Below are 15,911 nucleotides of genomic sequence, written 5' to 3'. Positions count from 1 at the left end.
CTGCAGAAAAGAATGAACGGTGTGATTACTGAGTACATTCAAGAGAGATGCAATACTTTCACTTTAAGGGTTTAGATTGCCATTTTCGGTATAGAAAAAATAAAAATGCAATAAAAACTGATTGGAAACTGCTTTGTGCATCATGCTTAGATAGAATTTGTTTTAACCATGATTTATTGAATACAATTGTTGGATTCCCACATGGGTAGGTTCACAGACTGCATTAAGGAATATGTTGTCTGCAAACTGCAATGAGAGCATAAACTGCTAAGCCAAAACTCAATAAGCTACCCTCTGTCTCATAGCTAGGTATGCAGACCCAACCCCAGGTAGAAGACGAAGAAATCCTTTTCGAAAAGTAATGAAAGCAGCAAACTGGCAGCTTCATCAGCATCCCTGATTTACCAGTAAGGAAGTAGAAACTGAACAAAAATGTCTTGTGTCAACTCATTAGAAGCAATGAGTTCATGTTTAGATAATTCACAAAGCAGAGCAGAATCAATGCTGATCTCACGAACACCATCCTTTCTTTTTTAGATTTGACAAAGCCAAAAAAAAAAAAAAAAAAAGGAATGGCACGCAGGGTAACCTTGTAACCAAGTACAATTTGTTGCAGGGCATAATGTTGTTACTAAACCTGGGGTATCTCCATTAACATACCAACCTTAGCTTTATTTTTCTTTGCTTTATTATGTTATAAACAGGACACTGATAGTTTAACTAGAATACTTTGGAATTATTGTTAGTTAAAGGATGATCAGAATTTCACTTAATGGCACAATTCATTCTTTGGGAGGGTGGAAAGATTGCAAGACAGTTATGTTACTATTCAGAATAAAAAATAGGCTGATGCTTTTATTAGGATACACTAGATAGTCCATTCTCAAACTAGCCAGGTCACATTTTTTGTGCTGTATTAAAATCCAAAGCAGATGTTATAAATCAAATTCTTGGCCTCCTTCTCATAAAAGGTTAAGATTGAGAATAATGGTTGGTTAGAGAACTAAATCTCACAAAAAGAAAAACATTTTTGGACTGAAAGGTAAAGAGGGTAGAGAGAGAAGAGATGCTAGCAACAAGTCCAACCTTATCAGAAAGATCAGCATTAGAACAACCTGACCACAACACAATACATTTCAGTCACAGTTCCATTCTCAATCATTTTATTTTTGCATCAGTCTTCTTTTTAATTAAAATTTTCTGTCCCTTCTTATCTTTTTGAATTAGCCTTTGTTCAGATGGATAATTTAAAGGTCATTCACCCTATTTCTGTCTCATCATTTAGTGGCAAACGTAAGACATAGTCCTGCTATGCCTGTAGATGCGCACAGAAATACAGACACTCAAACACTCCCCCGCTACCCAAAGATACGATGGAGTTTGACATCTGCTTGTTGTGCCCACTTCATAGCAACTACATATGACTGACACCAGGCAAAGCTCCTTCTGAAGACATGACTTCAAAGTCTCCTGTCTGGATCAAGGCCCCCATGATTTATTTTGTATCTATTTTACAAATACAAACAGACAACAACTTACCAAAATTGAATTATCTTCTTTATTTGTTTTTTTATCTCTGAGGTTTTGCTTACCCAGTGTTCTTCCAGTAATAAATGGTCAAATGTTTTTTTAAAAAATGTCTTCCAAAGTAATTGTGAAAAGCAAAGTAGGAAAAATGATGCTGTTTGCTTTCAAAGAAACTGGGGATTTGATGAAGTTTAGATCCAGATTTGTGGTCTGAAGTTTTCTAGCATCATACAGTCATACTATCTTTGCATCATGTATTTTTGCTAAGCTTACAGAGACAGAGAGGAGATGGGCTATATGGGAGAAGGAAGCTTTCACGGTCAGATGGGCTTTGAGGACATGGCGACATTTCTTAGAACACTTCAACCGCTTCAACTTTACCCTCAAATACATTCCGGGAGAGGGGGACTTTATGGCTGATGCTTTGTCTAGGCTTCCCCGGTACAACAGTTCTAGGCTAAGCATTGTTCACCCAGTCATCTCAGCAAAAAGTCTAGCTGCCCTGGTGGTTACTAGGAGCCAAGGAACAGCAAATTTAGAGGTCACCACGGACCTAATGTAAAAACTCAAGGCGGGCCTTGAGTCCGATGACTGGTTCAAGAAACATTCAAACGAATGCACCATGAAAGATGGACTGGCTTGGGTAGGAGCTAAATTGTATGTTCCTACTAACCGAAACCTGTTGTTCTTCAACGGGCCCATGATTCAAGAATGGCGGGCCATTATGGATTTGTGAAGACTTTACATTTGATTAAGTGGCAATTTTGGTGGCCTTTATTGAAAAAGGACATTGAGTCTTACATAGCTAGTTGTCCCATTTGTGCAGCCACAAAACGACCACCAGGGAAACCCCAGGGTGTTGTCCGCCCTGAGGCCTCATGAAAGGAGATATCAATGGACTTCATTGTCGAGTTGCCTGAGAGTCAAGAAAACACTGTGATTTGGGTTATCACCGACCTGTTTTCCAAACAAGTTTATTTTGTCCCCTGTTCCAAAATCCTATCAGCTAAATTTAAGTTGTTTATTTCATATGTATATCGATTACATGAAGTGCTTACATGCATAATTTCAGATAGGGGATCCAATTCACCTCCCTCTTTTAGAAGGAGTTTCTGAAGTTGATTGGCTCCGCCCAGGGGCTAAGTTCCGCCCACCATCCCCAGACAAATGGCACTTGTGAATGGACTAATTCTGTTTTGGAACAGTACCTCCGGTGTTTTATCAATTATCAAGATAATTGGGCTGAACTGTTACCACATGCTGAGGTGGCGTACCAGCTTGATCCCTTTTAGAGTTGTGTTTTGATAGGATTTTGTACCGATTCCTGAGTTACCCCAAGAGAAACCACAAATTTTGTCCCTCTTTGAGTGGAGTGATCAACTTCACCAATTTTGGCCCCATGACTTGCAAGGCGTTGGAGGCTGCTCACCAGGTGCACAAGAAACAGGCTGATAAAAAGAGGGTGAAGCTGAAAGAATACAAAGTGGAGGACCAAGGGTTTTTGTCCAACATGTTTATGCAAACCACCCAAAAATTGAAAAAACTGGGGCCGAAGTATGTCGGTCCATTCCCTATAGTGAAAATTATGAATCCTGTTTCTGTACGACTGGAGCTACCTAAGAACCTTAGTTGGATTTATTATGTGTTCCATGTGAACCTGTTGAAACCTGAGCACACTTCTTCCTTTTGTCCACCTCAACCTGCTCCCCCTGCTCCTCTTCTTATTGAGGGAGAACAGCATTTTGAAGTTAAAGACATCTTGGACTCCAGGAAATATAGGAGTCAAATTCAGTATCTGGTGTCCTGGAAGCATTTTCCCTCCTCCCATACTGAATGGGTTGATAAATCTCATGTTAGGGCTCCTAGACTTTTGCAGAAGTTCTACGCTAAGTACCCTGCTAAGCCTTGATAATTTTTTTCATGTGCATAGTTTTTCCTGCAGGGATGACTTTCTCTTCCTAAAGGAGGGCCGGATATCAGCCTCTGCTTCGCTTCTTGCTTTCGGCTGCTATGGAAACGGGGAGGGGGAGAATGGTACTTGGGCTAGGAAGTATTGAGACAGGAGTGATAATAAAAAAGGGAGTTTAGTTCTCACCATCTACTGTGCATGCGGATGGCCGATGTTTGGAGTTGGTCAAGGCCAACCGTCCTGCATACCAACCTGATAATGTTTCTTGAAGGTGCACTCACATGACACCTAAGGGATTTGCAGATTGGGCAATGGGATGGGGGTTATTGGGGGAAGGGGCTGGGCAAATGTTTGATATGTATGATTTCACACGTTTCTGCCTCAGACCTTGCTTTACTTAGGTGCTATTTTTTCATAACCAGTAAAAGTACTCTTAATTCTAAAAAATTGAGTTAAGTGTTTTCTTTCTTGGTTGCTTAAAGAGGCTGGCTTGACAATATGTCACAACTATGAAGCCAAAGGGAGGGATTAAGAGAAAAAGGCTGAAAACATTCATCAAGACCTCACTGATATGTGAATTGTAACAACCCAATCTGACAAAATGGTTGATAATGCAATAGCCACAGAATTCAGTGGGCTACAAAAGCCCATTGACCAAGGTAAACATGAAATCAACGGTCACAGATGTGGCTACCAGTGAAGTTCATAAACTCCAACTCATGACCTGTATGTAGTGTAAGGGTTAGCATATAACTGCAAAGTCATCATGTGCCATGACTGCAAGGAGAAGACACTCTGTTTAAACAAACAGCAGACCAAGATACATTTAAAATGCTATCTGCTCTGAGAGCAGTAAAGATATTTTTGGATACAACTTGGGCTTTCATTTATTCTATATCCTTAGTATCGTCACAGTAAGGTTTTTTTTCTCAGCAATGTCAGCATGACTGCAAAACAAACTTCAATCCAATCCAATCCAGTTCAAGATAAAAATGAATTAATGGACCAATATTGTGTTTCAGAAAGCTTTTAATAAAGCATCCTGTTAAGAATTGCCAAATCCTAGGACTCCACCCAGAAATGGCATGTCTCTGCTCTGTTAGACAAATGGCAGCTTTGGTTGCTAGAAGCCATTTTAATCCTGGACTGGAAAAAGAGCAACATGGACTTACAAGTTCCTTAGATGGCTGTGCCTAGTTGGGGGAGGGTGTGTGCGGTAGATTCAGTGGATTTCTCTCTGGTAAACTAAACTGAAGGAGAAGGGTCCCATCTTGCCTCACCAACCTTTGTTCTCAAACTGCTTTTAATAAAGCATCCAGTTAAGAAATGCCAAATCCTCGAAGGTGTGAATTCATTACACACCCATGTCATGTATCCCTATATGAACAGAAAGGACAAAATTAGAGCCTCACTCCCACCTTCTCTCCCTTTGTCCCTCTCCCACTTTCTGTGCCTTCAAGCAGGGTAAATATGGCAAGAAAAGAAAGAAATTAAATATAGTTTTCTCAGTTGTTTCAGTGTGTTTTTTTTCCTTCAAACTTCACCTGACAAAAGAAATATACACTGAAACCACAGTTGCAATTGAAACAAACAAACAGAAAAGTCAAATAAGCAATGGCCCCCCAGAGAGGAATGTCTATGGGCTTGGACTGAGAAAAATAAAGATGTCGGAAGCCACCCCACAATGAAAACCCACTCCCTTTTTCATGTGCATCGAGTGCAAGACACATAAAATGAGTGGGGCTTCAATCACACGGTTGCAATGCTTACTTTTACAATTTTGGTACTCCTTATGCAGACTCCCTTGACCCATGACTGCAGGTTACAAAAATGCTTCTCCCCCATTTTGGTTGTGTTTGATTTTTCAATTGAAATGACATTTAAAATTGTGTTTTTCTTTCCCTTTGGCTTTTGCCCTTTCCACTCTCTGCTGACCAGTGAATAATTACCTCAGGTTTCAGAATTATTGTTGCTACATACTTTGTTTACAGTGTCTCCAGATGTGCCAATTTCTGGGACTATAAAATCCCTTAGCTGTCCTGGAGAAGTCAGACATCTTCCTCCAAGGAGCCGCAGCAATGATGAAGGCATTAGTTCTCACCCTCCTCTTCCTCCTTATTGCAGCCAGTGAAGCCGAACGATATTCCAGATGTGAACTGGCTTCACTTCTGAAACGAAAGGGCATGGATGGATATCTCAATATCAGCTTGGAAGACTGTGAGTTTACTCTCTTTTTTCCCCACCTTAGAAATATTCAGGTTTGCAAGAGGGATGCAAAATGGGGCAATTCCTTTCCAGAAAATTGCATCCAGCCCACTCAGTGATTAAAAAGCTCTGTTCTATCTTCTTAGAATGAGAAAATGCCCTTTCTTCCCATCACAACTGAGGAGATTTCATGTTTCATCCTGCACTCTAGAATTGAAAATGACTGGACAGGGAAGCCTTTCCTTTTTAAACCTGCATTCACATTCTGACTTTAATTAGGGTGGTTGATCTCCAGTTTGTCACCTATTTGGGGCAAAAGCAGAAGTGGGATTTGCTTAGAACACTGTATTGCCTATTAACAATAACTGGCTTAACTAATATAGACAGTTTACAAATAGGCAGCTATACGCATCCTCTCAAACGTTAAGTTCCTTCAGATTCTCCTGTTGAAAAAAATGTCCATCTGGGTTCAGTTCCAAGTGGGGGAAAAGACACTGGAAACATGGAAGCTGCTTGGAAAGATGGTTTAATGGTGCATAGGATCACATGGCTTGAGATGCTGGGGGGAAAGGTGATCACATGCTTTCAAATTTTGGGTGAAGAGGGAGAGAGCGAGAGAAGGTACTTGCTGAGTTTTTTATACTCTGTTTGGCCCCCCTCTCCGTTTCCTGTTCCTGTGTAAGAAATGTATTCTGATTGGTTGTCAGACTCCCATGGGGGCCATACAGGGTCAATTCTCTAGGCTGTGTTTTGAGTCCAGGTTTGGTTGAGTTCTCAGATGCCATGTCATGAGTTGGGTAAAGGGCTAATACTATCATGCCTTAATCCCATCACCATGGATCTGAAAGGGGAGATCTTTGTTATGTAAATAGTCTGGCCCAGGCTTTCTTTTTAATGGCCCATAACAAAGGGGGGGGATGCCGAAACACATTAAATAGGAGGGAGGGTGAAGGGGGAAGATGAGGTGTATAAGGAGGTGTGGTAGAGAAGAGAAGGAGAAAGGAAGGGGAAGTAGAGTAGAAAATGATGGAGGGAAGTCAGGATATAGAAGAGTTGGAAGTAGAGAAGAGCAGAAGATAGGAAGAGAGGGATAGGAGAGAGGGTGAAGGGGGAAGATGAGGAGTATAAGGAGGAGTGGTAAGGGGAGAGAGTAGAAAGTGAAAGGAAGAGGAAATAGAGTAGTATGGAAGCGGAAATACACCAACGAAAGGAAGAGTGGGAAGCAGAAGGGAGAAGAAAAGTGGGAAGGGAGGGATAGGAGAGAGGGTAGGGGGGGAAGATGAGGAGGTTGGGGATAAGGAGGAGTGGAATGTAGAGAGAGAAGAAGGAGAAAGGAAGGGGAAATAGAGTAGGAAAGGAAGAGGGAGGGAAGATAGGAAATAAGAGAGAGGTAGAAGAAAGAGGTGTAGGGAGAGTAGAAGAGCTAATAATGGGTGTCAATCTTTTTGGGACGTTGAGGACAAGAGGAACTGATGTAATTACTATTTAATACTATATGATATTGGCTATGTATAGTATACATGTGATTGTATGTTATGAAATTGAAATAAAAATATGTTCAAATAAAAAAAGGTGGGGGGCATTAAAAGTGAGTCTGTTTCCTGCCTAAAGACATGTTTCCCCATTTCTTATCCAGGGAAATATATTTTTCCTTTTCAATATTTCCCAGGATATTTCATTTTTCTAGGAGATGGTTGGGTGCTAACTTCCTACACCCCCAAATCATTTCAATTCCAGATATGGTTAAAGGAGCCATCCCAGAAGATTTTCCAAAGGTACAGAGTGCAAAAGATCCACAATCGAGAAGTATCTCCTCCTGGGAAGGCCTAGATAAAAAAGAGAGAAAAAGGAGAGAGGGGGGCTTTATATCCCATTAACAACCCCAGGAATATCTTGGAGACAGCAATCAGGCTTATTCCAAATTCTCCTGAAGGTTTCCAAAATGTATTGAATTTCTTGGCTCCTTCCTTGATTGGGGAAAAAAATGGGAAGATAGTTAAATATTCTGTTTTAAATGTTCCGTGTGAGAAACCAGGACAGCTTTTTCATTTACAGCACAGTCCTTTTGTAGCCCTTTTCTCGTTTGCTTTCTTCCAGGGATCTGTATGGTTGCTCATGAGAGCAACTTTGACACCCAAGCTGTGGGTAGGATAAACAGGAATGGCAGTCGCGACTATGGGATTTTCCAAATAAACAGCCGCTATTGGTGCAACCATAACCGGGGCCGTACATCTACTGGCTGCAATAAGATTTGTAGTGGTAAGTTATGCAGAGTAGAAGAGATATAATCTTGATAAATGAATGCAAGAGCTGTGAGGAGAACTATTAAGAGAAAATTGACGAGAAAGGAATGACATCTCAGTCCTGGGAAAGAAGGAAGGATCTGAAAGAGATTGAAAATGACCCCACTTTCATCCTGTTTGTGAGTGAGGTGGGAGAGAGAAGCTTTTAAAATTCCATTCTTATTATTGTGGCTTACGACAATGAAGTTGTATAGATTCCCAAAATCCTTTTTTTTTTTTGAGAATTTTTTTTATTGTTTTAGTTAAACAAAAAAAATATAGGAAAAAAAACCATCTTTCGTTACATCTTGTTGAAAGCATATCGATTGGTTACTAATATATTCCGTCTGTTTCTTCCACAGTCCTTACATATACTTCATTCAAATCATGTTGTACATTTTAAGTCAAGAAAAGTTATGTATTTTACTATCCCTGTACCCTAATTCTCATTTGGTTACCATTGTTTAAACATGTTTTTATCTAGAATCATTTATATTAGAAGACACAACCACCTACTGGCTTTCATTTGCAATTTCGATAGATCTCCAATACCATTGCACCTTTATGACATGTTCTAAAATTAATTTGGTTAAGTAAGATATCTAAGCATTCCCACCCCCCATAACACACCTGTTTGTATCATTAAATATTGTCCATTAACATTTCATTGTTATTATTGTAGTTAACTAAAGGTTATTTACTGATTACCTCACCGCTCCTCTCCAGGCCCACACAATGTTATAACTTTATAACCGTCTTTAAACAATGATTTATTAATAAGATTTATAGGACTTTTCCCTCAATCCCAAATTAGTTAATTACGCGCTAAGAAAATAAACATTAGACATTTAAGACAATCTAAGAAATATTAATATTTCTACTTGACATTCACCCAGAATGTACATTAGCATTTCTATGGCCTGGTTATTTATCCTAACTAGGGTTATTATTTCTCTATTACTATCATAGAAAATTTATGTTAATGGATAAACATTCAGTGGTAATTTAAAACAGTCTATAAGGTACTAAAATCTCTACTTAATAATCATCAAAAATTAACTAGCTTTTTTCCAACAATTGGCATTATTAATCAGTATCTTTCCAGTAACAAAATGGTCTTTCACCTCTCGCCAGTTGTGTCAATTCTATATCCAGAACCTTTCCAGGGTTTAAGACTTGTCTCCGCACATTGAAGCTTAAACGATCTCTCATGTGGTTTTGTTGCCCTTGAGTTGTTATTAATGTAAGCTTAACTTTGGTTGTCAGGTTTGTTTCTGAATAGATTTGTCTTATTAACTCCATCTTTTTCGCTTTTTCTTTTTCTCCTACATCTTGGAGTTTGGGGTGGAACACCAAATTATCAAAGTCACTTTTCCAGCTTCCCTTCTTTCCACTTTCACTCATGTTTACTCCATTTATAAGTTCACCTGAGTTCTTATCTTTTTTTTCTGTATTTTCATTCACTTCTTTAATTTCTGGGGCTATAACCCCATCATCTTTTTTGTAATATCCTATAGTCTGTCCCAGTTCTTGTAAAATCTCTCAAGTCCTTCTGAGATGTTTTGAAGTCCAGCCAAAATGTTTTGAATTAACAAGTTTACTTCATCTGAGTATTGTTCCATTTTTTAGAGTAAGGAAAAATATAGAGAAAGAGCAAGACGAAGAATTTGGTACTATCTGCCACTCTAGCCTGCCAGAGATTTTGAAGAATATATCTATTTTTATTTTAGACAAATGTTCTTTTATGGTTTTCAAAGAAGAAGGGTTCTAAAGTTTTTCTTTCCTTTTCCACTTTTTGTCAAAATATTTTCCTCACACCACTATTTGTGACCTTGGGTCAGGTTTTAAAGAGACGTTCCAAACCCTTTTTTGCACAGTCAGTATAGTCAGATAAGAGTGAACAAAAGAAACATTGCTACAACAGCAAAGGAAAAAAAGCTTCAGACTTGGGCTTTCAAGTGGCAGATTCGATTCTTTTAAAACCTCTTTCCTTAAGTATCTTTGATATAATACTGTAACAAGTAGAAGAAGAAATTTATTAAACTAAAAAGAGTTTTAATTTAAGCCAAAAAAGTTAAAGTAGTAAAGGGAAATAGGGGAAAAAATCCCTTCACCTCAAGCAGAAAAAACGGAAGCGTTGAAATCACTCAATCCACAAAAGATTACAAGCAAGAGCAAAAAACTTTCTAAGGCAGTCCAATAGGGATTAAATACACCACTTTGTTCTTGCTTAATGGACTAATTAATCTTAAGAAAAAAGTTTCTGAGCGCAATCTTCTAAAAGAAAAGAAAAAAAACCTCACCAGGTAGAAACACTTTCATTTCTCTCTTCCTGGAGCCGTCTCCAACTATGTCAGCTGGGGGGGGGCTGCCTGTTTGCCGTGGGTTGGAAGCACTTCCCTTGGGTCGATCAGGGACTTTGCGATGTCCCTGTGACCAGCAAGGTCTTGTCTTCCCAGTCACCGTCTCTTTGGGACAGTTTAGGTCCTGCCGGACCGTCCAGGGACAAAAGTGTCATCGGGAGATTCGGACAGTCAAATCCTCACAATGTATCGTTGCTACATTGGCTGCTCCCCCTCTAGATTCCCACAATCCTTCTACTGTTCGCTTCCTGACCTGATCTACTATCAAGGGTTGACATTTATTTCATTAGAAAAGCAAAAAGGTGAAATGTCCCAAATAACTCAATTGAAAATTTTGTAGGGAAATTCTAATCCTCCTCCTTTATTGGTCTCTGTAATTGTCCAATTGCTCCCATCACTTCATGAAGATTCGTGTTTAATCATCCTGCCACACAAAATTGTTTCGAGTTCCTACTTGGGTCATAATTTGTAATAATATCTAGACATATTGTTTTTTGTTGACCTGTTATCCTTCCTCAATCTGGTCCTCCACTTAGTATCCCATTTTTAAGCTTCTCACAAGTTGTCTACCTTCCCCTGGAAAGACATATATGACTTTGGGCCTCTACATCACCCAATCCAGTGTGGTCTGAGTTTTAATGAGCACCAGACTCATATTTGATGAGGTCCTAGTGTCCCACATGGCTCAATATCCTCAGAATTTCTCCTACTTTTTTTTTGCTTTGTATAATAATTTTATGCAAATGTTTGAAAATAACTTTGAAATATATGGGATGGGACATATTTTTATTTGCTTCTCCCATCAGATTTCTTAAATGATGATATCACAGATGATATTGCTTGTGTTAAGAGAGTTGTGCGTGATGCCAATGGGATGAATGTCTGGTGAGTCAATCTCTCATTAAAATCTTTCTACTTGTGGCATTCAGTAGCAAATCAACTGCTGCTCATGAAAGATAATTATCTTTCTTTAGACTATTGTACAACTTTAACATTGGTGGAGAAAAATACTTTCAGAATACGACACTGTATTTTTATTGCTTTTATTCAATTCTGGTTGCTTTAGAATAGGGGTTTAACAGCCTTTTGAATTTGGGTTTAATGGTCTTTTAAATCATGATTTGAAAGTAGATTAAAGGGGGCTAATTGGCACACAGATTAGCCGGGTGAATATTGAGGCCTATTTTTATAGGCTGGAAAATTTCTTCCCAGTAATTTGACATCCATTATCCAGTTTTTGCTTGCTGACTATTTATACATCTTTTAAAACACAGGTTCACCGTTGAGGTTTAGCACCGAGTTGGGACAGACAGGAAAAGAATTTGCAAATGGCCCTTTAAACACCAGGATTCTGATCCCAAGAATAGCAATAGCAGACTTAGATTTATATACCACTTCATAGTGCTTTACAGCCCTCTCTAAGTGGTTTATAGAGTCAGCAAATTGCCCCCAACAATCTGGGTCCTCATTTTACCTTTCTCAGAAGGATGGAAGGCTGAGTCAACCTTGAGCCGGTGTGACTTGAACTGCAAAACTGCAGGTTGCTGGCAGTCAGCAGAAGTAGCCTGCAGTACTGCATTCTAACTACTGCATCACCACAGCTCACCACCTTGGAATAAGCTCCAAGGGATCCGAAGTCGATTTTTGAACAGCACAGTAGTAAGAGAACCAGGGAGAGATAGTTTGTGAAGCCTCCAATTATACGATGGGCAGGAAAGGGGGCTACAGCAGCAGATCATTCGATAGGAAACTCTTAAAGCCAACAATCAGCATTTAAAAGCAATTCATAAAGACATTGTATGATCAACAATTAGAGTTATCTAAAAGTTACACTGCTGTGTGCCCTTCTGAGACACTCTAAGGTTTTGGGCAGGATTTTGTGAGCCTCTGGTGGTCACCACATACCCTGTTCCCCTGAAAAGAAGACCTCCCCAGAGAATAAGCCCAATTGAGTTTTTGAGTGCATGCACTAAAATAAATCATCCCCAAAAATGAGCCCTCCTCAAAAATATTTAAATGTGTGCGCAGCCGGTCCCCGACATTTCCTTTGGTTGGTTGATACGCAAACAACACGAGGTGAGGCGGCGAGGCCAGAGGGGGGGAAAGGGAGGGGGAACATACCACATGCACCCCACTTGCCCTTACCCAACAGCTGCTCCTGCAACCGTAGCCACCACACTTCTTTTGTCATGCTAATGGCCACCGCAAAAAGAGTGGCAGGCCCAGTAACACACAACACAGTATCAGCCATGAGGTGACCACGCTCACCACCTCATGCAACTCAAAAATAATAAGACCTCTCCGGAAATAAGGCCAAATGCTTATTTTGAGTGTCAAAAGAAAATAAGACTTTGTCTTATTTTCTTTTGATACTCAAAATAAGCATTTGGACTTATTTTATAAGACCCTGTCTTATTTTCAGGATAACACTAGGTTTTAAGTCTCTATAGCCCTAATGGGCAAGATTATGTGGGAGTCCAAACTATCTATTGGGTATCAGTAGCATATAGGCTTTAGGACTTTCAATGAAAAACTAGCTCCCTTGAAACTTCCTGAATCTCTTGAAGTACTCATCAAAGAAAGTATCATGCGTGTGATGTAGAAAGGAAAGCAATATTCTTATTCTTACTCCTAGGTATGGCTGGAGAGAAAACTGCCATGGAAGAGATCTGTCAAGATGGACTCGGGGCTGCAACCTCTGAGACTGATCTTCCTTCCATTTCTGTTTCTCCTCGGAGGAGGAAAACGGTGCTATTTCTTATATAACCAACATTTAGCAACTTGGTTCTATCCTTGTATTCCACAGGTTGGGGTGCATGGATTTTTTTGTATACAAATAATGATTTTTAAAAGGTTTCTGGGTGAGGAAGAGGGAACGAGTCTGCTTTTTCAAATCTTCAAAACCTGCTTCAATGAAATGTGTATTGTGCATTATGCCTTTCCCCGTTTCATTCTTTCTTTAAATTTTCTTTCATCCTTCATGATTCCTGCAAAATTGAACAGGCTACAGTCATTCCTCTGGCACAGCAGATCTATACAACCACAAATGTTATAGGTTGAACGATTAACTTCACCTGACAGAGATCCTGATGCATCTCTTCATAGAATACTTGTAAACCTACTTGAAATTGTTCTTTATTTCTTTGTATCTTATCCTTATTATTTTTACAAATAACTCAAGACAGCACACATATCCAATGCATCTTCCTCCTCCTATTTTCCTGCAACAACCCTGTGAGGTAGATAGGACTGAGGGAGAATGACTGACCCAAACCCACCCTGGCTATGACAGGACTTGAACTCACAGTCTCCTGCCTTCTAGCCTGGTGCCTTAATTGTGAGACCAAACTGGCTATTCATGAAAATGTCAGGCTCGAAATCAAGCAAGCGAGTTCTTTATTGTTTCACACCTGCAGACAAAACCTTCAAAACCTGCTTCAATACATTGTATATTGTGCATTATGCCTTTACCTGTTTCATGCTTTATTTATTTTCTTTCATCCTTCACGATTCTTTATAGTTTCACACCAGCAGACAAAATCTTTCCGATTAAAAATGCTACTGTCAACTTCTACAACTTACCGTAGTCTGCAAAATATTAGGGAGCGGCTGTCTTCACCCATTTTTCTCTCATACAAAATATATGGATTGAATTACCTCTTATTCCTATGAAATACGGCCCCTCCCTCTTTGAAATCAACCTCCTTATTTTCCAGCACAGGTGTTTTGCTTAGAAAATCAAAGATCAATTTATTAATGGATGGCTTATCTGTGAGCTCATATGGGATAACAAATCTTTTTCAAAAAGTATTGCTATATACAATAAGCTAAAACAATAGTATATTTAGGGGTGTATTTTGGCACCTATAATTCTCAGCTTATTTGTGAATATATTCCCCAGCCTGATATTCTCCAAAAGCATTGTGAGTTATAATTCTTGGAGTCCTAACACATTCCCCCTTAACATTCAGTATTGCTTATGCCCTCATGGGTTTACTAGGAACAGTAATGCTGGTTATTAAATTCCTTTTTAAAAGGTTAGTAGAAATGGTCAGCAGTAGAAACCTACATGGGGCATGGTGAGCATACATGTACATCATACCTGGATTTTTCTTTGAACCAGCTTCCAAAATGCCCCCTTGACATCCTTGTTTCTCAGGCTGTAGATCAGAGGATTGAGCATGGGAGTCAGAGCCCCGTATGCTAAGGATATGACCTTGTCATTTTCAGAAATGGATTTCCCTTCAGGTCTCAAGTACATGATCATGATTGTTCCATAAAAAACACTGACCACAGCAAGGTGAGAACTACAAGTGGAGAAGGCTTTTCTGCGTCCCTGGGTAGAGCTGATACGTCGTATAGCCAGGCCTATGCGGACGTATGTCACAACTATGAAGCCACAGGGAGGGAATAGCAGAAAGAAGCTGAAGATATGCATAAAGAGCTCACTGACTGTGTTGGAACAAGCCAGTTTCAGTAAAGATTGCAGCTCACATCCAAAATGGTTGATGGTGTGATGGCCACAGAAGTCAGTGGGCTGCACGAGTACGGCGGTCAATGTTGACATGAAGGCAAGGGCCACTGACATGGCTACTAGATAAAAGCATAATTTCCAACTCATGATCTGTGTGTAGTATAAGGGCTGGCATATAGCTGCCAAGCGATCGTATGCCATGACTGCCAAAATGATGCACTCTGCTACAACCAGAAATAAGCCTATGTACATTTGGACTAAACATCTGGAGAAAGAAATTGTGGGCCTGTAGATGAAGCAGTTCACTAAAACCTCAGGAAGTGCATTGTTGATAATAATAAAGTCTACCGTGGAAAGGACACAAATGAAGAAATACATGGGGGTATGAAGCCGGGAGTCAGCAATGATCAAAATGATGATGAGTCCATTGCCAAGAAAGCTAATGAGATAGACCATCAAGAGGAAGCAAAAGAGAATAATCTGAGCTCTGGGATATTCTGAAAATCCGATCAGGATGAATTTGGTCACCAGTGATTCATTTGAAGTTCCTATTCTATTTTCTCCCATTCCTGCAGAAAAGAATGAACGGTGTGATTACTGAGTACATTCAAGAGAGATGCAATACTTTCACTTTAAGGGTTTAGATTGCGATTTTCGGTATAGAAAAAATAAAAATGCAATAAAAACTGATTGAAAACTGCTTTGTGCATCATGCTTAGATAGAATTTGTTTTAACCATGATTTATTGAATACAATTGTTGGATTCCCACATGGGTAGGTTCACACACTGCATTAAGGAATATGTTGTCTGCAAACTGCAATGAGAGCATAAACTGCTAAGCCAAAACTCAATAAGCTACCCTCTGTCTCATAGCTATGTATTCAGATCCAACCCCAGGTAGAAGGTGAAGAAATCCTTTTCCAAAAGTAATGAAAGCAGCAAACTGGCAGCTTCATCAGCATCCCTAATTTACCAGGAGGGCAGTAGAAACTGAACCAAAATGTCCTGAGTCAACTCATTAGAAGCAATGAGTTCATGTTTAGATAATTCACAAAGCAGAGCAGAATCAATGCTGATCTCACGAACACCATCCTTTCTTTTTTGGATTTGACAAAGTCAAAAAAAAAAAGAAGGAATGGCACGCAGGGTA

At 39.5% G+C, this 15,911-nt stretch overlaps 2 protein-coding genes across 2 annotated transcripts; one reads left to right on the top strand and one right to left on the bottom strand.

The window, feature by feature from the left end:
• The first annotated feature begins 5,502 nt into the window (after positions 1-5,502).
• Positions 5,503-13,014, top strand: LOC148048309 (lysozyme C, milk isozyme-like). The gene is made up of 4 exons (XM_087707905.1): positions 5,503-5,653; positions 7,739-7,900; positions 11,093-11,171; positions 12,922-13,014. The coding sequence occupies exons 1-4, from the start codon at positions 5,515-5,517 to the stop codon at positions 12,986-12,988; spliced, it is 447 nt and encodes a 148-aa protein (XP_087564031.1). The 5' UTR covers positions 5,503-5,514; the 3' UTR covers positions 12,989-13,014.
• Positions 13,015-14,311: 1,297 nt separating this feature from the next.
• On the bottom strand, positions 14,312-15,329 carry LOC148048308 (olfactory receptor 13H1-like). The gene has a single exon (XM_087707904.1). It carries the CDS (start codon positions 15,325-15,327, stop codon positions 14,383-14,385), a length of 945 nt encoding a protein of 314 aa, XP_087564030.1. The 5' UTR covers positions 15,328-15,329; the 3' UTR covers positions 14,312-14,382.
• Positions 15,330-15,911: the final 582 nt, after the last annotated feature.

The sequence above is a fragment of the Thamnophis sirtalis genome, unplaced genomic scaffold, assembly GCF_051295495.1.
Source record: "Thamnophis sirtalis isolate CommonGarterSnake01/CBP01778 unplaced genomic scaffold, rThaSir2_p1.2 scaffold_3, whole genome shotgun sequence".
NCBI classification, from domain to species: Eukaryota; Metazoa; Chordata; class Lepidosauria; order Squamata; family Natricidae; genus Thamnophis; species Thamnophis sirtalis.
This window is presented reverse-complemented; position numbering and strand designations above follow the sequence as displayed.